This window comes from Mus caroli, chromosome 3 (assembly GCF_900094665.2).
Source record: "Mus caroli chromosome 3, CAROLI_EIJ_v1.1, whole genome shotgun sequence".
In the NCBI taxonomy this organism is placed as follows: Eukaryota; Metazoa; Chordata; class Mammalia; order Rodentia; family Muridae; genus Mus; species Mus caroli.
The window spans coordinates 120,996,173-121,023,473 of NC_034572.1; the positions used below are offsets into that span (position 1 = coordinate 120,996,173).

The 27,301-nt window shown below is 44.2% G+C and overlaps 1 protein-coding gene across 4 annotated transcripts in view; it reads right to left on the reverse strand.

Annotated features, from left to right (window-relative positions):
* Alpk1 (alpha kinase 1) overlaps window positions 1–27,301 on the reverse strand; it is a 105,360-nt gene that overhangs the window by 31,308 nt on the left and 46,751 nt on the right. For all 4 annotated transcript variants that reach the window (XM_021158235.2, XM_029475300.1, XM_029475299.1 and 1 more), the window contains one exon: window positions 26,266–26,420. In XM_021158235.2, the coding sequence (XP_021013894.1) occupies window positions 26,266–26,420 (155 nt within the window). The remainder of the gene's footprint in view (window positions 1–26,265; window positions 26,421–27,301) is intronic.

Below are 27,301 nucleotides of genomic sequence, written 5' to 3' on the forward strand. Positions count from 1 at the left end.
CACTTAACTGTGGGCTTCACTAAAAAACTTCCTTCAAGAGGGAAAAATATCAGGGCACAGTCACAATCAAAAGCAAAAATCAATCTCCAACTGTCCAATGTCTGGGATCCAACTCACGATCTTCTGGGCTCCTCCAAGGGCTTGGGTCACTTCTCCAGCCATGCCCTTTGTAGCACACAGCTTTTCCTCTAAGCTCCAGATGCCTGTACTCCACTGCTGCTGTTGTTCTTAGTGGTCATCTCATGGTACTGGCATCTCCAAAATGCTGTTGTCTTCCACTGTAACTTGGATTCAACAATAGGCTCTCTTAACGGTGCCAAGCCTCAACTCCTTTGCATGACCCCTTCAGTCCTGGGCCATCAATTGCAACTGAGGCTGCACCTTCACCAATAGCCTTCCATGGCCTCTCACAGTGAGGAGCCTCAGCTGCTTTGCATGACCCCTTCATGCCTTCAAAACCAGTACCATCTGGGTGACTCTTACACATTACTAAGTCCCACTGCAGCATGAGGTACAACCTTGGCTATCTCTGGAACAGCCTCTGTGCTCTCAGAAAACATTTCCCAGAAGATGTCACCTCAACAATGCTGGTCTCTTCTTAATCACCGCTAATTTCTTAGCTCCAGCTAACCAGCATCAATAGTCCCAGTAAGGCAAAGTTTTTGCTGTAGTAGTTCTGGTATCTTGTTAATCACAGCTGATTCTTCAGCTCCAGCTAACCAGAACTACAGAATCTTCACAATCAAAAACATCAATGGCCCTGATAAGAGTCTTTAATCTTCCCTCTGAAATTCCACAAGCCAGGCCTCTATCTTCTGCACTGTTCTCAACATTATCTTCCAAGCTCCTATACAACATCCCACAGAGCTTGTAATGCTGATCTTCTAGCCCAAAGTTCCAAAGTCCTTCCACAGTCCTCCCCAAAACATGGTCAGGTTGTCATAGGAATACCCCATTATGCTGGTACCAATTTGTCTTAGCCGGGGTTTCTATTCCTGCACAAACATCATGACCAAGAAGCAAGTTGGGGAAGAAAGGGTTTATTCAGTTTACACTTCCACACTGCTGTTCATCACCAAAGGAAGTTAGGACTGGAACTCAAGCAGGTCAGAAAGCAGGAGCTGATGCAGAAGCCATGGAGGGATGTTCCTTACTGGCTTGCTTCCCCTGGATTGTTCAGCTTGCTCTCTTATAGAACTCAAGACTACCAGCCCAGAGATGGTCCCACCCACAAGGGGACCTCTGCCCTTGATCACTAATTGAGAAAATGCCTTAGAGTTGGATCTCATGGAGGCATTTCCTCAACTGAAGCTCCTTTCTCTGTGATAACTCTAGCTGTGTCAAGTTGACACAAAACTAGCCAGTACAGGCAGCTCACAGCAGCCTGTAACTACAGCTGGAGATCCAATGCCTGCACACACACACACACACCCACACACCCCTCACATATGCACACAATAAAAAATAAAACCAAGTCTTTACATTTAGACTATCTCAGAATTTCTCCCTTGTCAACAGTAAGAAAAGATGCATTCTCATCGAAAGTGCTCTCTGCTCATTAAACCTTCCTAGCAAGGGCTCTGCAGGCTGTAGTCTGCATGTTGAAACTTTCTCCTGACCCCAAAGCTTACATGGGAAAGGTCTGGTTCCCAGGTAGGGTGCTAGAACACTTTTTGGAGGTAAGGCTTAGTGGAAGGCGGTCCTGGTACTGGAGTTGTGTCCCCGAGAAAGATGGTGGGAGCCACCCTCACCTTTCTTTTTCTTCTGGCCAAGAGTAGAACAGTTGATGTCCATAGTCGCTAGTGAGCATGCACACTAGAGACCCCTAAGCAGCAGATCCAATGGACTGTGGGTCACAACTTTCAAAACGGTGAAGCCAAACAACCCTGTTCTATGTGTGAGTCATTTTTTTCCTGAGAGTGATGGAACGCTAACTAAACAATTTGCATAACTCTAAGTAAAATAGGCCTAAACTTTTACTTCTGGTCTATGCTGGGTTTTAGCTATGGTATTTGTCTACATGGCTTGATTTCTGGGTTATATTTTGGTTTCTATCTAAAGATCTATACAGCATTGCATAAAAAATAACATTTAAGCATAGACTATGTCCTGTGTGTCTGTGTGTGTGTCTCTCCCTCTCCCTCTCCCCTCTTCCCTCTCCCTCCACCCTCTCCCCTCTGCCTCTCTCCGTCCCCTCCCCTTCTCTGTACATCAGCATTCATGAATCATTCAGTGCTTACTAATGACAGTACAACTACTCCACTCTTTCACAGTGATGGTTTCTTGGCTCATTAAGCATCAATTCCTTCACTAGTATGGAAATGATAGTCTCTAGTTAAATTTATCCTGCTGTCCTAAGTCTTCATTAGTAGAGAAAATCCCGGCCTTTATCTCTCCTCCTCGTCTTCCTCCTCCGCTTGTTTATTAGTTTGCAAACCTCGCACCTTGCCTCAGCATTTTCTTTCCCGTTACCGGAGGTCAATGGCTACTGCATTTCTGGCTTCCAGTTCTTTATTTTGCTTCATGGGAGGCACAGTGACTCCGACTGGAACTAGTCAGCATAGCTGAGGGTCTTCGCTCATTTTCCTTTTTAATTTTGAACAAGCTGTTTAAAGAAACAGATCTTTTTCTGCTCTTCTATATGACAAGTCTCACCTGGCAAGTCGCCACCTTACAGGGGATGCTCTGCCTGGCTGGGCAATTTCTGTGACTATGGAAGTATATTCGATCGTTCAGGCCACATGGTAGCTCTCTTATGCTCTAATATGAAGCTTTATTGCCCAACCTGGCCTTTGTCAAGATTGAAGGTAACACTTAATCTCTTAGAATGGGGAGATGGCTCAGCTACCAAGAGGCCTTGCGGTATAAGCAGCAGTATCTGTCTCTGGATCCCAGCATCCACACAAATGGCAGATGTGGCCGTGTTCTCTCGTAACCCCAGTACAGAGGGTGAGGAGGGAACAGAGACAGGTAGATCCTGGAGGCTCATTGATTAACTGGCCTGACTGAACGGTTAGCTTTAGGTTTAGTAAGAGACTCTGTCTCACCGGAATAAGGTACAGAGTATACATATACACATAGAAATCACAAAACACGCACATGACAATATTTAATATCTTATTGGCCACACCTTTGAGTTGTTTTTGAATTCTTTCAGAATCCAGCATAGGAAGAGAGATTATTTATGGGATATTCTCAAAGATCATGACAGTAATACTACCTTTCTTTTAAAAGTCACCCATAGTCCATGTCCCTGTCTTTGAAGCAACCATGCGTTTTGCTTCTTGATATCCTTCTCCACCCCTGGCCCCACCTGAGCGCAGTAAACCTGAGAATAGCTGTGTGACACATGGTTTTGACCATGGGAAAGTGAACCTCGAAATGTCAAACTAAGACATGTAGAAAGACATCACTTGTCACTTCAGGAGGGGAAGAAGTGCATGTTTCAGTGTGCGTGTGCGTGTGTGCATGCACACATAAACACACACATGCATGTGCCCATCGAAGCTAGAAGAGGTCATCAGATCCCTTGGAGCTCGAGCTGTATTTGCAAGGCACCTGATGTGGGTGCTGGCAACCAAACCCATATTCTCTGCAGGAGCAGAACTCACTCTCAAGGATGACCCATCAGCTCCTCGCCTCCCTGAGTGCAGTCTCGAAGTCACATTTTCCCTTTGTCAGCCTATCTTCATTTCAGGATTATGGACGCTATTTTGAGTTTGCTTGAGTTTATTTACCACAATAACGAGCAAAGATATAATGTTACTGAGCTCTTTATTTCTCAAGTAAACATCACACTGAGAAACAAATGTCACAACCAGTTCGGTTGTCTCAGTGTCCTAAAGGGTAGGTTCAAAAGAGAAAAGAAAGTTAACAGCTATACGCATACTCAGGTCTGTCTGATAAGGCCAGTGTCTGATCGAGAACTCTTTCTGTGGGCACCGTATGAAGGCTGTCCTCTGGTTAGCAGCTTCGGCTACCATGTGCAGGTGGCAGGAACTTTCTCTTACTGTATGCCCCTCATAGTTTGCTCAGAACCACTCTCTTCCTGTCAGCTTGTGTATGTCCCTGTACCTTAGAAGGTCCTCCGTGATGTGCTCTGACATGGCACTCCAGTACATGCTGCCCCTATAGTTCTGCTCCTTTCTCCTCAGAGTCCATTTGATTCAGGCAGTTGCAGCAGCCTTCGGAACCCAGGTTTGGGGGCAAGCTGCTTTCCAGATGTGGTCCCCACTCTTTCCTCATCAATACTACGGAGTCCCATCTTAGTGGCAACGTCTATTTTCTGCGAGATCCTCATGTACCATTCTCACCAGAACTCTGCAGTGGCCTTAGAATTGATACTAAAAAGGGAGATGAGAGGTTAAGCGTTTTGTTTTTGTTTTTTGTTTTGTTTTAAGTTACAAATCAAATGCATCAGAGCTATATAGGAGCCAGGCTCAGTTCCAATCTCTCTCAACACTTACTGTCACAATTTTAAAGTGCAAAATTCAGTTATGCTCAAGACACATTTATTTTTTAATCTTGAGAATTTGAAAGAACAAACGTAACAATGCTTCCATTGCTGAAAAGCACCATTCTGCCCCCTGTTTCTAAGACTTACATTGGTTCAGATATCTAGTAGAATCACACAGCATTGGTCTATTTGTGACATCATACTTCAGTGTGATTCCTTTAAATGTCATCCTCATAGGATAGGACGAATTCCCTCCCCTGCTGAGGATAAATAGTGTGCTCCCGTGTGTATGAACTCAATGTGCGCTATTCATCTGTTTGTACATCAACACGTATTCAGGTTAATTCCTGCTATTGCAAATGGTGCCGACATCAGCACGGATGTACAGTAACTCTTTGTGTGCTCATGTATTTGTCTGCGTGTATCTACACAAGTGTTTTTCACGTGTGTTTGTTTACTTGTATACAGGTACGCAGGCATCCATGTGTCTGTGTGGAGGTCAGAAGCCAACATCCTAGATCAGTTACTTCCTTCTTGCTCTCAGCTTTATTTTTTGAGACAGGATCTCTCATTGAATTTGGAGCTCAATGACTGGTTAGCTGCGCTGGCCAGTAAGTCCCAGGGATTCTGTTCCTTCCTGCAGACTCCCTCCCTAGTTCTGAGACTGTCAGCATGTACTTCTGTGTCTGGGTTTTTACACGGGTGCTGGGGATCAAAACTCAAGTCCTCTTTAGGTCTTAAGCAGCTTGTCTTTCTGTTAGTCTTGTCCTTTCACAGAGCATGGCACAGTGTGTTCTGGAAGGGCTGGCTTTAGAGATGAGATGACGTCAGAGTCTGGATGCTTATAAACTAGCTTCATGAGAGCTAAGCTGCTTCCCAGAACAAAAATCAAGAAATCCACAAAACACCCACCATGAGATAAGGTAAAATTTATAAGACTAACATGAATTGAAGTTACCAGTTGTGAAAGAAGCACTTTCTATACAATCTATAGAAAGTAATCCCCAAAGGACAGGCAGTTATCACAGCTTTGTTTGAGACTGTTCCAGAGGGTAGAGTAAAAATTAGGTATGCAAATGCAAGATGTAAAAAAATCATTTAAATCAAAGGTTAAAAAATGTAATTCCTAAGCCGGGCAGTGGTGGCACACACCTTTAATCCCAGCACTTTGGAGGCAGAGGCAGGCAGATTTCTGAGTTCGAGACCAGCCTGGTCTTCAGAGTGAATTCCAGGACAGCCAGGGCTACACAGAGAAACCCTGTCTCAAAAAACAAACAAAACAAAAAAAGTAATTCCTGAGATGAAGCCACAGCTGTCTGTGGCTCATTTGTTTGTACTGGTGTTGGGAATGAAATGTAGGGCCTCGTGCATGAAATTGAGCCCTGCACCAACAGAGGCGCCTCTCTACTTGCCTCTGTATCCTAGCTCCTTGTGGGTTGCCTTAGCAAATGGCATAATCTCCCCAATCTGATCTTGAATCGTTGCTATTTGCAGTGCGGTTTCAGAACTATTGAAAATTCCCCCTTGAGTGTTCAGTATGGTGGGGCTGCTTAATAAACGAGGCGACAGACACCATGAGGGAAAACCAACCAACCAACCAAATCTGTCACTCAGCGCCACTCTCTTGTGTAGCAAAATATAAACCCATGGAAACTCCACCCCTACGCTCCCGCGTAAGCTGCAGTGGAGTTTCAATACTTTAAACAGAAATGACAAATTGAATCTATAAATTTTCTCCAGGAACATGGGGAAACCTCACACGTCATTTTCATCTTTTCGTCCCTTCACCGACCCTGAGTACTAACCTCTCTGAGACTGGGAAAGAAAAAGGAAGCTGTGCAGCCTGTGTTCCTGGAGCATGTAGGAAGCAAGTTCTTCCAAGGGACCCTCCCAGCGCTCTCCTGCGCGTGCGCGTTACTTTTTGCTGTCACTAAACCGGGAAACCCCTCCCCCAGCACCTGTAGGCACATTCTGCATCCCTCCCGAACGCGCCATATATTTGAGCAGGGAACATTGCCTAATCTATTTTCTCCCCTTCTACTCTTAATAGATCGGAGCACAAAAGCCCGAGAGAGGGTGACCTGCCAGACAAAAGGGCCTTTGAGTTTCTTGGAGAAGGAGACTTGGAGAACGATGGAAGGAATCCAAGTGGCCCTATTATTTCCACTTGCACTAATTAGACATTTTTCTGTCAGCTATTGAGCACTGCTGAGAGGCCAAACTCACTGAATTCATTTCTAAAGTGTTTACAGAAGTTTGCATCTGTTTGTGTCTCTTCAGGAGGAAAATAAGCACTTCAATAGCATTGTGCAAAATCTAAACGAAGCATCCTATTCTGGAGGCCCTGGCGTCCCCGCAGCTGCATAATTTAGCTCCGTTCGGGGCCCGAACCTCTCGCATCTCTATCCAAAACCTATGAAGCAAAGTACAAGGACGTCAAGTCAGGAGACTCTCCTCTTCGCTCTCTTTTTTCTCAGCCTCTCTCCTTTGAAGTGGCAGCGTGCTGCGTCCTACGTGCAGATTTGGGTGGTGTGGTTCTTGCAGCGCGGCTCTCCGTTTCTCTGTTTCTCGAGAAATTAATACCCACTTTCATTTGTTGCCAAGTGAGGGGACAGTACATTCCTCAGCAGCGAGGCAGAATACATCAGCCTTCTGGGAATCTCCCCACAGGCTAGGCTGCAGGGAGGAGGGTGAGGGGTATGCTCTGACATGAGAAGGGAAGAATGAAAGACGCAGGAGTGTGTGGTAGGGAAGGGACACTAAGGAATCTCCCTGCGTGGCAAAATGTGCCTGGGCTGTGCACAATTAGATTAAAATGAAAGGGAGCTCCTGGCCCTCCCCAATTCCCCCCAAATGAAAGAAACACACACACACACACACACACACACACACACACACACTCCTCTCGTCCAATGGCTTACAATAGAGTAGTGCTTTTGAAATGGATATTGGTTCACACATATGAATCTTTGTTGTTGGTAGTGGTAGTTTGGGTTCTTAGACCCATGACTGACTTGCCATCTCTGGTGACTCAAAATTATGATCATATGCCACAGCAACCGAATTTCTGTGTTGCTGTGACCCCAGCAATCTTATGCTCAGAAACAAATGAATCCTACCCCTCTATCTTTCCTCAGAGGCTGTCTTCCCGGACAGAACAGACAGCAACTGTATTCTTCTTGCTGAGTGACCATGTTTAAATACGGTACTTAGAGACGGTGAAGAGACTTTACTAGATTCCTAAGGGGACAGGCGCACACTTGCGCACACAAAGCTACACGTGCCGACAGCCCACAAACATAGAGTTGTGTTGCCACAGTTGTTTGTGGGATGGGAAATACGGGATTCTAATTGAGTTTTAGGCACAAAAGGAACTTCATGGCTAGGAAGCCGAGTCAGGTGGTGAAGGAATTAAACTCCACAAAGAGATTTCGATACACAGAAGATTGAAAAAAATGCTAACGAGCCCTGTCTTTTTAAGGGCCGAGGCTGTACAGCAGCCCCTCCTCCCAGTTCTGAGCCTCAAGTTTGGGTCCCAGCTACAAGTTCAAAGCCACAACGTGTTCACAGCAACTACAATGGCAGCTGTTCTCAAGGGGCTGGGTGAAGGGTCTCCGTGCCATCTGGCACTGTAATTGGCTGGAGCGGCGTGAAGGGAAATTATTGCGGCATAACAATTTGGAGGATGGAGAAAAAGGAAAGAAGAAGATGTAAGTGGGGAGGGGCAGGTTCTGAGGCGAGGACTTGGCAAAATAAACCAATGAAAAGTGATGGATGTAGGCATGGGAGTGTATCAAGGCAGACAACAGTAAGGGATAAGTGTAGAACCCACCAAAGCAGACGACTGAAGGTCAAAGGAAGACCAAATGTGGCATGTTCCACGTTAGTCTACCTACTAAAGAGGGAAACAATAAAAAAACAGACACATCTTAAGATTAATGCCCAGGGCCTGTCAACTGTCACAAACTCTCCTTTTTACCAATGGAAAATGCAGATTCACCGACAACAGTTGTGAGATCTGCATCTCAGGACCTAGAGAGAACACACTGGTTTGCCCCCAGCCCCCCACCACCACTTCCTCTGCTCGAATCTTTGGTAGAGGTACCAAAGTTAAATCAAGATCAGATTAGTAATCTAAACAGTCCCATATCCCCTAAAGAAATAGAAACAGTCATTAATAGTCTCCTAACCAAAAAAAAAAAAAAGCCCAGGACCAGATGGGTGTAGTTCAGAGTTCTATCAGACCTTCAAAGAAGACCTAATTCCAATACTCCTCAAACTACTCCACAAAATAGAAACAGAAGATGCTCTACCCAAGTCGTTCTATGAAGCCACAATTACTCTGATACCTAAACCACACAAAGACCCAACAAAGAAAGAGAACTTCAGACCAATTTCCCTTATGAATATTGACGCAAAAATATTCAATAAAATTCTCGCAAACCGAATCCAAAAACACATCAAAATGATCATCCATCATGATCAAGTAGACTTCATCCAAGGACTGCATGGATGGTTCAATATATGGAAATCCATCAACGTAATCCATTATATAAACAAACTCAAAGACAAAAACCACATGATCATCTTGTTAGATGCGGAGAAAGCATTCAACAAAGTCTAACACCCCCTCTTGATAAAAGTCTTGGAAAGATCAGGAATTCAAGGCCCATACCTAAACATAATAAAAGCAATCTACAGCAAACCAGCAGCCACTATCAAACTAAATGGTGAGAAACTTGAAGCAATCCCACTAAAATCAGGGACTAGACAAGGCTGCCCACTCTCTCCCTACCTATTCAACATAGTACTTGAAGTCCTAGCCAGAGCAATTAGACAACAAAAGGAGATCAAAGGAATACAAATTGGAAAGGAAGAAGTCAAAATATTACTATTTGCAGATGATATGATAGTATATATAAGTGACCCCAAAAATTTCATCAGAGAACTCCTAAACCTGATAAACAGCTTCGGTGAAGTAGTTGGATATAAAATTAACTCAAACAAATCAGTGGCCTTTCTCTACACAAAGGAGAAACAGGCTGAGAAAAAAATTAGGGAAACAACAACCTTCAAATTAGTCACAAATAATATAAAATATCTTGGTGTGACTCTAACTAGGGAACAACAAAGTATCAAAATAGGCAACCTTGTTACCACCTGTGTCTTCTGGGAACTGCTGAGCCACCTGCTTGTTGGACTCTGGACTCTTGGCCTCTTGAATTCAGATATAAATTTTGGCCAGTTCAATAATCACATTGATGATTTATCTGGCACACTGATCTCACTTGCCCACAAACTCTTGTGTTTGATGATCTTGTTTTATGTCAGCCTGGGACTGTACACCAAGTCTTCACTATCAAAAAGATTTCTGAATCCAATGCCTTGACTTTGCATCCTTAGAACCTTTTTGCTTCATATGCTATCCAGTACTAGTCTTTAGTTATAATAACAAAACATACTGAAACAAACTTGCCATTTTGACAGTGAGGTGCCTAACGGCTGTAGAGAATGGGCCTTCTGGTCTGTTTTTCATGGTCTTTCAGTAGTGCCAAATTCAAGAGTCATCTCATTTCTTTCTCTTCCCTCCCTCACTTCCAAACTTTCTTTTTCCCATAGCTCACATCTTCAACACTCTATTAAACACATTCTCTTAAGGTTGCCAATAAAGTCCAAGTCCGATGTACTCCTTCTGATCTTCACTTCATTCACGCTCCTAGAGGTAGGTGGGTGTACACTGGTGTGCGCGTGGGCACACACACAGTCACAAATAAATGGGAAAAGTGGAATTTAATACGACTAAATAGTAGTTGTCCTACTATTGCATCTCTTCCTGGGTCGCTAACCTAGTTCCTCTAACTCCCATCATGTCCTTCTCTTTTCCAGCCTCCTTGCTTTGCCTGTAGAACAAGCCAAGTGTGAGCTTGAGTATTTGCACTGGCTGCTCCCCATCTGCGAGGCCGCTGCGCTGGTTGTCAGCACAGCTCCCAGTTCAAGCCTCAACTCCAGTCGCTCTTTCTAGAAAGAGTTCCCTAAAGTTTCTCTAAAAAACATCCACAGTACCCACTGTCCCACGATGCTGCTGTTTTGACCTTCATAGCCCTGATTGCTCTCCACTAGTCAGTAATAGAGCATTAGTAATATCATTAATTACTATTAATTATCAATTATGAGTAATGTCATTTATAGAACATACCTCTTTCCTATCTTCCCACAGCTCCTAAATCTCATGGAATGTAACACCAGGCATTTTGGTTGTGCACGGCTGCGTTGTCAACGCTTGAAGAGAAGCTGTAAGTGCGATAGGTGACTTGGGCTCACAGCTCTCTGGCTGTTTTGCTGACTTGGTTATTTTCACATATGTATGGATGGCTAGCCAGCGACACCTCAGTTTTTAGATCACAATTTCTTTGTTATATGAGATGAAAGTAAAAAATATCGGTGGACCAAAAATTTGGGGAATAGAATGAAACTGAAATTAATAAAGAAAGAAGCATACAACAAGGAAGACAGAATATATTTGTTTTTCTAAGGGAGACACCTATAAAAATAGGCTTTTGAGGGCTAGGGATATGGGTTCAGTGTGAGAGAGCTTGTCTAAGCACACAATAAAAAGAAAAAATAAATAAATACAAAACAGCAGGGTCATACCCTGGCCTGGCTTCCATTTTAGTTTCTGTCAGAACAAAAAGAGAAAGCTGACCCTAAAAGCCCTGGCTTTTAGCATTGGTTAGGAATTTCCCAAAATGTGTATTTATTTTGTTCATGTGGAGCATCTACGTTAGGGTCTCTAACTATGAGTATTCCTCCCGGTCCTCAGGAAAATTCTATGTAGAGATCTCGCCACTGGAAATGACCGTATAGAAAGTAAGATCAAAGTCCATATCAGTTCACAAAAACGCTTTGCCAAGAACAGAACTGACTTGTGTAGGACCATAGTCAGCTTCTGTAATCAGCTTGACATACCAGGGAAGAGTTAGCTGCAGTTATAGACTTGCTTCGTTCAGATGGGCCATTGGGCTTGATTGTTGATTAGTATAGGAGGGCCCAGTCCACTATGGGTGGTACTGTCCCTAGGCATGGCGATGGCCTGGGACGTAGAAGAAAGCTAGCGGAGCAAGCCAGAGGGAGTAAGCTCCTAAGCAGCTTTCTTTCCATGATCAGTGATCCAGTTTCTGCCTTGATCTCCTGCCCTGGCTTCTCCCCAGAGCCGACTCTGAGGAATTAGACATCTAAATACTTTTCTCTCCGGGCTGATTTTGGTTAGGGTGTTTTAAATCACAGCAACATAGAGCAAAGCAGAGCTGAAATCTCAACCACGAGGAAGAGCTCCCTGTTGCAGGGTACTCCATTACTATGGGCAAACAGCAGCGGCACCCAGGTATCTCCCTAGTGATGCTGGGTAGAAGACACCAGTGGTTCCTTCATTCTGCCACCAAGCATCAGGTGACAGACACTGAAGACACATTAGTAATGGAGAATGACATGGTGTGTCACCTTACTTAGGAGCATTTAGAGGCTGACAATTTCTGCCTGTTGACTGGTATATATATTAAAAAAAAATTAAATGGCTTTTCCGGTCCCAGGCGCTGCGGGAGCAGCGGGTTATCGTACAGCCATGGCCAAGTCCAAGAACCACACCACACACAACCAGTCTCTCAAATGGCACAGAAACGGCATCAAGAAACCCCGGTAACAAAGATATAAAACTCTTAAGTGGCTGACCCCCAGTTCCTGGGGTACATGCATTTTGTCAAAGAGCTCAACAAAAAAGGCCTGGAGAAGATGTAGGCCAACAATACAAAGGCAGTGAATGCGTGCGTGCGTAGAGGCCATCAAGGCCCTGGTGAAGCCTCAGGCCGTCAAGCCCAAGATGCCAAAAGGCTCCAGCCGCAAACTCAGCGGTCTGGCTTTCATTGCTCACCCAAAGCTTGAGAAGCAGACTTAAAGCTACATGGTCAAGGGGTATAGGCTCTGCCAACCAAAGCCCAAGGTTCAAACCAAGGCAGAGGCTGCAGCTCCAGCTAAGACTCAGGCTTCAGCTCCAGCTCAGGCTCCCAAAGGTGCCCAGGCCCCTGTGAAGGCCCCATAGAAAAGGCTCCTGCCAGTGAGAAGACAGACAGACTGCTGTGGCACACCTACCTACACACTGTTTGCAGATGACCAGTGTCCTATGCTGTTTTTACAAATAAACTTGAGGCAAGGAAAAATGGACTAATGCCAGCATTTCAAACAATAATCTAAGATTTTGACTTTAAGTTTAAGATTGTGACCTAACATTGACTGTGAGTCAATAGGAAGATTTCCAAGAGAGTTTCCTAATGAAGATGATGTCTTTCTCTCCCAGAACCCAATCTCTCCACCTGATTCCAGGAAGAGGTATGGAGACAGATCAAAAGGAAAGAAATGTCCTATGTAATATGTAAACCAGTGCGACTGATGAAGGGATGGCGGCATTTTTTGTTTTTGTTTTGTTGTTTTTTGTTTTATCTCCTGGGAACTACATCTATCCCACATAAATAGTATCAGGGTCAAGACAAGGGAATGTCAGGCTTTCCTCATAGACAGTCTAACAGATCATCCAGGGTACTACATCAAACAGACTCAGCTAGCTTAGCGTCTGTTAGTGCACTGCTCTGGAAGGGTCAGTCCGCCAGTGGGAATCTTGCCATCTGAGGTTCTCCAATAGATAGGTTAGTACATCAGTGATACATGCTAATAATAATAATAATAATAATAATAATAGCCAGGCTGATGGTGGCACACACCTTTAATCCCAGTGCTAGGGAGGCAGAGGCAGGTAGACCTCTGTAAGTTGGAGGCCAGCCTGATCGGTGGAAAAAAAGGAATGGTACTGACCGAGGGGACCATGACCTCACACTGTCAGGTTCACAGACATGACCCTGAGTGTTCAGTGGCTTGCAGTCTTTAGAAGACAGTCTGCATGCTCAGTTCGATCACTGTGATATCACATGGATGTCACAGATATGTTTTCACCCCTTACAGTATTATTCTGTAGGAGGATTGGCTGCTCCAATTGTTGCCTCTTTATGTCTGGCCTCTTGACTACAAAAGTCCTATCTAGGGGGCTGGAGAGATTCTCAGTAGAGGAGAGCGCTGGCGGCTCTTCTAGATTAATTCCCAGCACCCACGCTAGCATATGTAACCCTCATTCTAGGGAATCTGACACCTTCTGGTGCTCTGCAGGCCCTGCATGCACATGGTAGCCAGACACACATGCAGACAAAACACCCATATATGTACAAATGAAAAAAGAAAAAAAATTCTATTTCACTCCAAGCTTTGTCTGCTTGTCAACCAACTAGTGGTGATTCCATTCCTTGAATGTGGGGTGCTTGCTAGCCACTTGTTTAATTCTAAAAAACGAAACAAAGCAACAACCCCGCAGAATGCTTCTGTAGTTGCTGTTTTTACAGGTGAAGGAAGTGGAACTCAGTGTCCTCCAGGCTAACAACCGGCAGTGCCAGATTCAAGTGTCCATAGTCAAAAGTCCCAGTCCCACTCTACCGTCAAAAATTATCCAGACCAGCTTTGTCATTGTTACCTCAAACACGCGCAAGCACAGTGGTAGGTATATAACACAACAGAACTGCTTATGCCTGCCCTTAGAGCTGCTTACTGTGGCTGTTCTTCCAGTGTTTATGGTGTTGCCGATTTATTCCTCCCTACAGCTGGATGAATTGAGCATAGCTGAGCATAGCTGGCTCTACCTATCTGTGGATGTAATTTTTCAATAGTGACAGCAATTAAAGTCAAACACACACTAAAATAAATTGTCCTGGCCACAGGTTCCAAGTAGAGCGCTAATCAAGATTTTTGTAACTAAATATAGCCAACCACAATGTTGACATAAACAAAAAGATACTTATGCCAGTAATGCAACCATAACAATTATTTTTAGATAGCGATTTAGTCTGTCTCAGCTTTCACTGTATAGCTTACAGAAACCTACATAACAAAACAAACAAGGCATGCACACAGTTAAATAAGTAAGCCATATCTGAGAGGCAGGAGGATCACAAGTTTAAAAAGCCAGTGTGTGTACGATACAGGGCATTGTTTTCTCAAAATGTACGTATTATAAATATATCGTATAATTGGAGTTTTTGTCATGGTGCTTATTCAAAATTTTTACTGATGGACTCGAGACACAGCAGTGCAAGCCTAGAATTCCATCATTTGTGGGTAACAAAGTGAGATTTCACCTTGAAACACAAAACAAACACCCACACACACACATACACACGCACAGGTACACACATGTACACACCCACATGCGTGCACTCACACACACACACACACATGCACGCACACACGCATGCACACACACACACCTGGGGTATGGGATGGTAGGGAGAGAGAAATAAATTTTTACTCATAGGATGAGAAATAAAAAGTACAGATAATTAATTCACCATGAATACATCAATGGGAACATGGAAATACCTCTTGTGCTGTATAAACTTCCAAAAAAAGGGGAACATTTGTTTTCTTCTGTGTGTGGGCAAGCTTGCTCTATGAGCAGGCAGGTAACAGGGCATGGTGGGTGGGGATGCAGGGACAGGGCACCAAGGGAGCACAAGGATGCATTTCCTTCTTAAGTGCATTTGACATTTTGCTTGGAGCATCTTTGTAGCACATGAAGCCAAATGCCTCACCTCATTTTCAAAATGGACCTAAGAAATCCCACTCAGGACTTCTTAGGAAGTCAGGAAAATATGTCATAAAGACTGTCAGCTCAGTCATACGAAATCCAGTGTTTGATATGTTGATGCACAACGGTGACATTTTCGTTTGCTTCAGCCTGCGTAAACTGCCAGATCAATGAAGATGATATTATTGCTTAAGCTCCTCATAAAAGCTCCTCACCACAGCGACTTTGAGAGGTAGCCTCGCTTGGCTTGCCTTCAAGGGTGGGTGGACACACTCCCGGTACGATGTATTTTCAGAAGGTTGCCTCTTTGTGCGACACTGGACCTTGCTCATTTTCTGCTAGCACTTAGCACGGTACTGCTCTGCCTACACGTCTGGGGCTGCATCAATCCTTCTAGGACTTGGCTCCGTTTCTGCCCTCATTAGAGGACATGAAATTCACACTGTAGGGTGAGCCCTCCTCATCAAAGGGATAACTTGCATGCCTGATTCTGTGGCAACCAGAGTTCCGTTGGTAGAATATTAAAGACAAGCCACACCATTTTAATTTACCTTCCATTGAAACTTGAGAGCACTTTATTAAAAGCTCACCCCACCCCCACCCCTTGGCAGAGTTTTAGAGTAGGCTTTAAATCCTCAGTGGATTTCGTCATACTCTTTTTTTTAAATATATAAGTTCTGAAAATACATAAACTTTCAGACTGCTACTTCTCTTTCATAGTCCCATTCCCTTGGCAGCACCTTTTGACTTATTAAATAACATTTAGTTCTTCTCTGACTTCTTTTCACAGCAAGAACTAGCATAATCAGTAAAAAAAAAATTAAGGGTCAAAATTTTAAATTTAATTTATTATTATTATTATTATTAGTGTGTGTGTTTGTGTGTGTGTGTGTGTGTACATGGTAAGCATATACCACTGTGCATACGTAGAGAGAACACAATGACAAACACGTGCTATTGAACATACGTGGAGATCGAAGGGAAACTTGTGGGAGTCTGAATCAAAAACTCAGGTTGTCAGGTTTGTCCCCCAAGAGTCTTTTTTTATAGGATGAACCATCTCATTGGCCCAGAAATTAAAGTTTTAAATACTGGTGGTTAGCTTTTATAAATTTCTTTTAAAATTAATTCTGTTCAAAAACTAGAAAGACAGAAGGCCTCGTTACTATTAGCAGAGAGAACTGGAGTACAAAAAACAAACAAACAAAAAACCCCCAAAACAAACAAACAAACAAACAAACAAACCCAAAAATCTGTCCCAGGCCCAACAGCAGCTCTGTCTGTGTAGACAGGGAGCTTCCTGGAGCAGGTAGGAAGCCTGCTGCCTTGTCATGACAATGTGTCCACTTAATCTTTCTGTGTTTTATTTTCTTCAGTGATCCAACAACGGACTTAAACGAGAGAATCTCCAACTCACTGCTTTTCTTTTTAGAATTATTCATTTAATGTATGTGAGTACATCTGTAGCTGTCTTCAGACACACCAGAAGAGGGCATCAGATCCCGTTACAGATGGTTGTGAGCCACCATGTGGTTGCTGGGAATTTTACTCAGGACCTCTGGAAGAGCAGTCAGTGCTCTTAACCACTGAGCCATCTCTCCAGCCCCCGACCACTTTATTCATTCACAAGAGTGTGTGTGTGAGTCCCTGTGGATGCACAACGATCTCTGAAGGTACACAGGGGAGTGATGAGACTCAGCCTGTAGCAAGCCACCCACCATGTTAAGAAAAAAAATGCAGAAATCAAAATGCTGTGCTCAGAATTCTTATTTCATTTGGTGGCAAGAGGCATGGCCAGAGTCAGTTGGGGTCTTAGCGCCTCCATTGCTGGGATAATGCACAGCTCAGCATTTCCTGTAACTGCTAAGTAAATGGGAAAAGTGGGCTTATGTATGTTTGAGCCTACCTGGAGCTAAAGATACCAGATTAACAAGTCTCCATCTCCATCTCTCCCCCTTTTCTCTTTCCATCTTTTACTTTTATGCTTGCTGTGGAGAATCAAGGAAATATAAGTAACCAGGAGCCCCACCACGTAAATGAAATATCCATCTGCACGTCTTTAGAAAATTTGTCTCATGTGTATTCCCAAACAAACAAAAACTCCCTCCCCTCCCCCCTGAATTTCAATTTATAATACACACAGCAAATACGACTACCTTCTTTAGTTATTTAATCCTGTCAGGAAGCCTGTAAAGAAAGCATTTATTCAAATACTTTCCATTTCTGAGGAGAGATGTTGTTATTATACCCTGTCCTCTGCCCAGGCAATTGTGTGTAGGCTACACAAGACAACCTAATTTGTATGGCACATACATGCATGCCAAGTACCACTCCATATGGATATCATGTGTAATATACATTTCATTCATTCATTTATTCATTCATTCATTTGTTCACTCATTCATTTGTTCAATGTTTATATTCAAAGACTAGTGAGATGGCTCAGAGGTTAAAGGTGCCTGCTACCAAGCCTGAGAGTTCTACCTATAGATTCCACAGGATGGAAGAAGAGAACCAACGGCATTTATTGTGAAAATATCAGAGATATAAATGTCATGGAAACAAGGCATGACAAGCAGGGCCCCTGTTGTCATGGAGCTGATTGTTAGTAGGAGAGAGAAATAACAATAAAAGAAGTTCCTCTAACCAACGTAAGCACACAGTGGCAGTGTAATAGAATATGTGACCCGAGAGTGTTCATCCAGGCATGAAAGTGAAAGACAGCTTCCGTGATGAATAAATTCAAGGAGGATAGACACACAAGACACATCGAAGGCAGAGAGTGTTGCGGGAATGGAGAGCAGCTGCGCGCGTGGAATAACCACTGTAGGAGTGTGGGATGAACGGGGTCCTGTGGGCAGCCATGGCAGAGGTGAGGCCTGCATCTGGTGGGCCGCAGGCCGTGTTGTACTGCTGGGTGGTCCTAGGTAGACTGAGGCGGTACAACCAGGTTTTTTAGCCTGCACGTTGCTCTCTTCATGGGAAAGGATGTGGAGCTGGAGACATGAGGGACAACTCAGGAAGCAGAGGTGGAGGCCCTGTCAAGGTCTGAGTGCAGCTTGAGGTGCTGGAGTTGGAATGATTCCCTTGAATTATGTGTGTAATGCCTGTTCTTAGTGCAGCAGTGTCTGAACATGGGGCCTAATGGGAAGTGACTGGGCCAAGAGGACTTGATCATCCCGTGACAATGGATTAGTTATAATGAGAGCGGGTTTACCTTCTCATTTCCAACCTCTCTTACACTTTCGCATCTGCTGAGAGGTAACAGCATGAAGACCCTGTTAGATAATGATCGGGTAGAAGCGAACTCGTGAGCTATTTATAAGCAAAAGCTACTGGCAGGCAAGAGAGTAGAAAATGACTGAAGTTTCCTGCGTGCTACTAAGTGGCTGGCAGTTCCACTCAGTGCAATCTAGACGAGGACTCTATCTGGAAGCCGGGCAGAGAAGGCTTGTGAGTCTGAGTGCCTAGAAGAGGCCCAAGAAGTCAAAGAAACACACAGTTCTGTCTCCAGTACCTTTTCCCTAGGAAATCATGCCAAGACCTTTGTGCTTGAGGCTGGGAACCTATCATGGGGCTTGCCACCCACATGCAACTGGCTAGCACATGCTATGATGATGGCTATTCATGGTTGTCACCTTCACTACATCTGGGATTAACTAAAGCCCAGACATGGAGTGGCAAGCCTGTGAGGTCTTTTGCTTAATTTGAAGAGGGAGGATCCACTTCAAGGTGGAAAGACACACCTTTTTTCTGGATCTTTGAGATGAAAAGACATACCCTTAATCCAGATCTATTTGAGGTGGGAAAAACGCATCTCTGATGGGCCATCCTTTCTGCTGGAAGCTATGTAAGGACATGGAAGAAGAAAGCTTTTGTTCTCTGCTTACTTGCTCTTGCCTTGCTAGCAAGCATTGGCATTCCTTCTCAGCTCCACCCAACAGTTACCTGGCAACAGCCAAGTAGGCCTGACTTGCTATAAAGAGGGCTATTTGGCCCCTTCTCACTCTCTTCTCTCTCTGTCCCTTTCCTCTCTTGCTCTCCTCTCTCCCTGACCCCTTTCTCCCTCTCTACACTTCCCCTCCTCCTTCCTCTCTCTCTCTCTCTCTCTCTCTCTCTCTCTCTCTCTCTCTCTCTCTCTCTCCTCCCATCTCAACTTCCCTTCCCATGCCCTAAATAAACCCCTTGTATGGCTGGTACCTCAGGGGGAAGGAATGCATCAGCTTGGCCCCACTGAGGCACCCCCACAACTCACCGTACTGTGCTCTACCAAACATATCCTGGCTTCTTTTTATAAAACACAACAGCAAGCCCATTCCTTTAATGGTATTAGAGCCCATTTCTTCCAGATTCCAGCATACACTGAAGACCAGCTGAGACATCCAGCCTCAAGCACTGAACATCTACTGGATTCTTCTGTTCATAGGGAGTCACTGCTAGACTAGTTGGACCACAGCCTATAAGTCATTCTAATAATAAATCCCATAAATACCACACACACACACACACACACACACACACACACACGCTTAGATTTCTGTTACTCTACTGAACCTTGACTACTAGTACGGATATTGTCTATTCTTCTGTGCACGTTATTTTGTTTTGTTGAAATTTTGAAGATTTGAGGGTTAGACCCAGGGCCTTCTGCATCCTAGGCAAGTAGCCTACCACCCAGCTATAAAGCCCAGCCAGCATGAACCCCACATCTAACTCTACTTCTGAGATGTGTGCCCTCCTGATCAGACCTATCAATATTTAATATTTGCTGAAATCCTGGACACATCACTTGACTGGAGCAGGTTCAAGTGGAGTCTACCCTTTCATTTTCAGATCCTGGAGATGAGCGGGAGGGTCTTCGTCAGGGAAGGAATGTGGCGTGGGAGGCTCTGGGTAATGGCTACTTTCAGCCTCTGGTACCTCAGCATCTCAAAGGGCAGCCTGGGTCTGCAATAGGCCATGAATGGAAAGAGTAGAGATATTCATATGGTGAAAACAAGTCATAGTCTTGGCTGAGTTATAAAATTTCTGAGTGTTCATTTTCTTAACTATAAAAAAGATTAATGACACTCACATGACAATTAGAAGACTATCTATTGCTCCATTTACAGATTAGGTATTTGGTAAGAGGCAGTAACCATCTTAACCTGCATGCTTCGGGCGAGGGCGTCAGGACCTTGGAACTGCAGTTCCAGATAGGTGAGAGTGTGGCCATGTGAGTGCCCAGAGTTCCCGGGTCCTTCAGAAGAGCAGCCAGCGCTCTTAACCACTGAACCATCTCTCCAGCCCCATGCTGTCACCTTTCAGTGTTTGATGCCAAGTGTCCAGCATGTGGTAACACTCTGAGATTTGGTAGAGAAGGTGGTGAAGTTGTAGTTTATTGCCATGCATCCCTCCTGTCCAAATGAAAAAGGTTTGCATCGATAAAGCCCAAACCACACAGTTGAAGTTGGAAAGCTAGTTTGGGAAAAATCATTGCTGAGTGGACAATAATCTAACTGTCACCCTCTAATAGGAAAGCTGGTAACAGGAACGAACGAGTTAGTTAGTTTTAAGAATATCTTTTAACCATAGTGCATTTATGGGTGAGGCCCTCTTGTTCCCACCGGTGGTCTCTAGCCCTTTAAGCTGCTGTGTGTGCCTTACATTGTCTTACCCACCTCATTTCTAAATATCCCCTTCTTTCCGTCCTCCTTGGCTCGGGTTGGCTATAACAGAGATTTTTTTTCTACACATATTTGTGTGTGTGTGTGTGTGTGTATAGGGTTTTCAGCATGTGGCTGTCACACTAGGTACATGGAGCTCAGAAGACAACTTTCAGGAGCTGGGTATCACCTTCTGCTAAGTTCTAGGAAAGGAACTCAAGACTCAAAGTACAGTGACAAGAACCTTGACCCCGTGCCATCTTGCCTAACCCACAGCTGACATTTTACAAGTATTTCCCTATGGTCTAGAGATGACCAACTCAGATTTACTCATCTCTATGCTTTAGCTCTTGTTCCTTTAGTATCTCAAGCAGTTAAAAATTACAGATCAGAAGTTAAAGGCACTAAGGCTACCTAAAGAACATCAAGGATATTTTGGAAAAATATTCTGGATGTTAAATGTATTATCCAGAGGGTTTTTTTAATTATTATTATTCAAATTAAACATTAGGGAAAAAAATCAAACTTTTTTTTTCCGGAGGAGAATTCTTTTGAAATCACTCCTACACAGCATAAATCTTCCAAATTTTTTTCTGCAGCAAAATACTATAGACTACCCATATTGGAGCACAAAAATAAATAGGGGGAAAAAAGAATCTACCCTTAGCCTGCTTTATCTTCTCTGACTGTAATTTTGTGTCAAGCCATGAGCTTCAAGCCTACCTCCTGCATGGGGAGCCACACTAAAGACAGGCATGACTAAGGGCAGGTTCCCCTCTCTCCGAGACAAGTGGGTTTTTCCTGTCTAGTATCACCAACTGGACTCCCAACTCAAGGCAGGGAACTTCTAAGTCAGGGTCGAGCAATCAACTCTGCTCCCAACTGCCATAGACATGCAAACTCCGGCTCTCTCTCCCCGTCCTTAAAAAAAAAAAAAATGCTTGATTTCCAGATTCCTCTTTGATTAAGTAGCAATTGTTACTTTTAGGAAAATGAAGGCCACTGGTAACATACCCCCAAAGAGGCATCTACACAGCAGCTGGGACCCGTTTTCCTCCTGTGCTTCAGGAGGGAAGACAAGCTTTCCTAGTCCGCGCTGCGACCAAGCAGAGCTCCACAGAAGCCAGAGCCAAATGCCTTCACTGGGTTTTGAAAACTCCATCAAAGGTTTCCCTGAATGATATCTATAAGGGCCGTACTGTTCTCTTTCAGAAACTGCACTGGCCTGCTCGGGCACTTGAAAAAGAGTTGCTCTCGCTTTTCATCTTCTCCTCTTGGAGTGTAAACATTGTTGTGAGTGAAAAGAGCTGAAGGAGTGCTGACTTTCCCTTGAAATTTCATTTTTAAATAAGAGGGAGAGAAAATCCTTTTTCTGACTGATACTAATAATACAGGTCAAAGTGTCAGGCAATATACAATTAAATGGAAGACAAAAAGGGCTCCCCCTCTCTTTCCCACAGCACAACGGCGCTGGGATATAAATTACCAATGAAGATGAAATAATGCTTCAAAGCCCACAGGGCAGGGCAGCGCGGTGTTTACAAAGTGTTTGCCATGGCACGATGAGACATTAAAGATGACGGTAACCCATGGACTTGGGGGTGGCACTCAATAGACCAAAGCTAGCATGAGGTAGGGTTTTAGGTCCCTGTAGCCTGTGACCCCATGATATCCTTTGTTTTACAAGGGCAGCTGCAGTTATCAACAGATGTTTCAGCTATAAATAATTGGTATCATCTCAGAAAAGACCCACCTACCTGGGGAGAGGGTATAATACCCAAACCCCTGCCCGGCTATTACAGCCACATTAATCTCCCATCTCTCCAGGTTTCTCAGAGAGCTTCCTGCAGGTGTTTCTTCTGGGAGAGCGCTGACAAAGTCTCTCAAGTGAGCGAGCTTTGTGTGGACTGCAAAGGAGGCTGGCCCCTGTCATAAATTTCTGTCGGTGGCCACACACCAAAGGGGAAAGGATTGGAGACTCGGGGGTCGGGGGGAGGAAAGAAAGGGTGAGGAGGGAGGGGCGGGTTGGCGGTGTCCAGAGAGCAGAGAACAAGATACACAAAATATAGTTGATGACATGGAGGTGTAGCCAGCACCAAGCTAAAGGACCCTCAGTTTTACCAGCTCAGAAATGGCAGAAGAGCTGTCTGTGGCTTCCTTTTTTTTTCCTCCAGCATTTTATAATTCGCTTGGCTCTCTTGGTTGTGAGATAAACGGAAGCACAAAATGTTTACAGTCTAAGCAAAATGCCTCTTTTGGAGACTGGAGAGGAAGATTGGTAATATTATATAGGAAATGTAAGAAGAAATAATAGTGGAAAAAGGCAGCGTGAGATGTTTAATTATGTTTCCTGTGAGAGCAGAGTCTGAAGGTTCAATGGTTGTTATTAAAATAGGAGAACTCAGCTCCTTCAAACTGTGACCCTGACATGGTTAGTATACTGGACCCAAACAAGCCACGGGGTTTGCTGGAGCCACTCCTAGCAAGCTGCAGTCTCAAAAGCAGAAAGCGATAGCGAGCACAGCCCGTGGAGAGCTGTGGTTCTCTCTATGTAGAAACCGAGTAGTTGAGCAATTGGGCACTTGGGGTCTGGCCCACCAGGAAAGCATCCTAAACCTCTGAGGAGGTGTGGTGGCTTCATTTATAGCTTGCTGGGGAAGCTAAAGAAAAAAAAAACAAAAAAAACAAAAAAAAAAAAAACGATGCTCAGAGTCCAGAAAGCCCCCAGGTTAAATGCATTAGGGTCTAGAGGTGGCCCTGTGGGCTAATTCTTACGACTGCCCCAGAGTGACCCGGTGAAGGGAACAAACTCCTATTCTTGCTGCCTCTCTTTCCACAGCTGGGAATCGGTATAATGTATAGAGTTCTATGGATTACAGAGTACAGTAGGAGGAAGAATATGCTTACTCTTGAAATGGTTCGGACAACCCCGGAACAGTTTTCCTCCTAACTCACCGTGGCAAAGCCAAATCCAGAGACTGGACCCTTAATCCCCGCAGCTTCTGCTTTCCCCTGATGCCACCATCTGCTTTGGATCCAGGGAGGGAAACTGCATCCTGCCACCTGATCCAGTAAGAGTTTTGATTGGGGGGAAAGAATTTGAATCCCCAAATCCCCACATGATGCATGCTGTGTGTGTGTTTGTGCATGGGGTCTCACTGTAAGAACCAGTGCTTTAGGCATGTATTAGCTGCATGATTCTAACACAGTCCTGTGCCTTGTAGAGGGATGTATTATTAGCCAGTGAACGACAATGACAGCCCTGACATTTCTGGTGTTTGCCTGAGATGTTCTTGGGTATATCAAGGCCACTTAACTTCCACAGGCAAACACAATGTCTGTTGACATCCTATGCACAGAGAAATGTATAAGACGTCAACAAAACTACAAATACATTTCTTCAGCCATACCGACCACTTCAGGTGTCAAGACCCCTATGTGGCTAATGGCTGCCATATTGGAAAGCTCAAATGCTGAATACTCCCATGGCTGCCAAGAGTTCTGTGGACAGCTCATAGTCATTGCCCTCACGATTAACAGCCTTGGCTTTCCGATGCTTCACCGTCGACTTGCTGGTAGAAGACCAAAGCAAAACAGAGGAGTCCTCTCTGGTCCCCTGACCAAGAAGTTGCTCACGGTAATACTCACTACAGGGCTATTATGATCAGCAAGATCTGATGCCTATGTAAATTCCACAATAAGCAAACTATTAGTTATTATTTCATTCTACTTTTACCCTGATAGCCACCACACTTACTAAAATTCCCCATTGAAGATGGGTTTGATGGCACACGCCTTTAATCTCCATCATGGGAAAATGAAGAAAGAGGATCTAGAGTTCAGGGCCAGCCTGGGCTACCAAACAAACAAAACCCACAGGTCAGCACTTAGTTCTTTACAAGGATTTGATTCCCTCTGCCAATAATCTCCAGTCTATTTAACCTACGTTACCCTTTCTAGGAGTTCCCTAAGATGCTCTTGTGTGCTCATAGATTAAGGGGTCTTTATGAGAGTTTTTCCTTCAACAAGAGAAAAACTATCTATTCATTCATTGGGAATAATCCCTAAACATTAAGCCATGTAAGCAAAGTGAAAATTCTTGTCATTGCTTTTATACCCAATCTCCATACAAATAGATCTTGTATGTGATATATATAAAAAAATACATTTGAGTTAGTAAATTTCCTTGATGGTCATCTGAGAAATTAAAGGTAAAAAAAAATAATGTTACCACGAGGCTCCAGAGATGGCTTGGTGGCTAAGAGTGCTCACTGCTCTCACACGGGACCTGGGTTTTGTTACCAACACCCGTATGGTGTCTCACAATCATCTTAAGTTCAGTTCCAGGGGATTAAACACTCTCCTGGCCTCCGCAAGCACTAGGCATGCAAGTGGCACTACGACATATATGCAAGCAAACATCCATACACATAGAAGAAAAAGAAATGAACCCTTTTAAAAAGTAATGTTCCCACAAAAGAAAATGGTACTCCCCTAGAACACAGGCCTGGGTCTCCAGCCTGACCTGGCTTCTTACGCTGTTCTTACAAAATGTAAATTTTTTTATAGGTTTTTGAAAACGAACGCATGGATTAGACTTTGATCCTATGTTCACCTCTCCATTCCTCTCCACGACTCTTCCCAGATGTCCCAACTTCACGATTTCTTTCTTCTTTAATAATCCCTACGCTCTCCTTGATGACCCTTCCCATGCACGGTGGAGGTATCAGTTTGGTTCAGTGGTTCTCAGCCTTCCTAATGTTGAGACCCTTAATACAGTTTCTCAGGTTGTGGTGACCCCCAACCATAAAATTATTTCATTGCTACTTCATACCTATAATTGTGCTACTGCTATGAATTGTATGTATATATCTGATATGCAGGGTATCTGCTATGTGGCCCCAAGGTGGTTGAGACACACAGGGTGAGAACCACTGGTTTAGTTGGTTTCTTTCTATTTTGTAGGTGAAAAATAAGCACATCTGTGACTTGATGTTTCTAGAACAGACTTAGTCATGAGGTGCTAAGAGAGTGAACAGGTAGGCAGGATGAACATGACATGGACCAATAGGTTAGAAATCAAGATGAGATGGGCGAAGCCTATTATTATTACTATTATTATTACTATTATTACTATTTTTATTATTTATCCAACATCTAGAAAGTGTCATTTCAAAATAAAAATGTCTTGAGGCACAGTAGAACCAAATCAAGTCAGGCTCGCCAAGAAGATGGGACTACTTCAAGGTGACAGGTTTCATTCCGTACCCTCCACCCACTCTTCATCATTCATGTTAGGTTCATCTCTCTAACACAGGAAAATGACACTTTCTAAATAGCCGTCTCCCCCACATTAGTCAATCCGGCAGAGCTGACCATAAGAGCAGGAGCTATCTTGTACTTCAGAGAAATTTAATCCGTTAGGCCACTTAGACTCTAAATGCCTCTCTTGGGGACGTCAGAGGGACAGGTGGTGGGATTCTCCTTACCAGTAACTGCTGCAGCCCGGCGCCAATCACATCTTGCAGGTTTGTTTTGTCCTCTGGGCTCATGGCTTGTTTGTATTGCCACTTCTCAGGCACGAAGGGCCACTTCATTTCCTCTGCCTCCTGGATCAGGGTCCTTAACTCGCTGGGGAGTGAGGCTGAAAAGGTCAGAGTTCAGTTAAGGGAATGGCAGTCAAAGAAAAGGCTGTTGAGCTCCCCATGTTATGATGAAGCACCTCAGTGGCTAAAACACTTTTCCTATCTGTCCCTGGCTGGTCCAAGCTGTTGGGAGCTGCCTTGAAGAATAATAGCAGGCAGCTATCTGTCAGGGGTGGCCTGAGTCTACTCTGCCCTACAGGTAAATTGGGGTAGTCAGGCATTAAGAAAGGTTTTTCACAGGAAGTAAAGCACTTGAGTGACTGTCTCTGCATGAGGAATCAGAGAAAGGCACCGAGGAAATATTCTTTTCCCTGTAAAGTGAGAACCGGGCTCAAGTGGAAGAGAGCGTTTGGAGCTTGTGGCACCCGAGAAGTCAATCAATTTGTTCAGCCTTGTTTTGCTTCTTCGAAACCTAGACCCATCTTACCCTTTCACTACTGAGGATGCTTCAGTACAGACAAAAAGCACAACCCCACAAATGGGAATTTGAGTGATACCAGTTCACTGTGAAATGGTCCCATTTCATATTAGCGACTGTGTTAAATCTCCGTGTGCGCCAATCTTAAATATTTGGGCTGACGGTCTCCTGTCCAAACGTCAGAAACACAAAAGAGACCCGGAAACTGGAAGTGTTCCCTCTGATTTTGACAACCAAACCCCGGCAGCATTGAGTAGGACTTCTTATCTTACTGACACTCAAACTTTCACAGCAAGAAGTTCTATCCTTATACACAAGAGTCCCACCATCTGCTTTGACTAAGATCGTAGTATGTGGTACATGCTCCACAGGAGCCTTCCCCAAACAGTCTCAGATCTGAACAAAGTTCTTCATAGACCTCTCTCTCTCTCTCTCTCTCTCTCTCTCTCTCTCTCTCTCTCT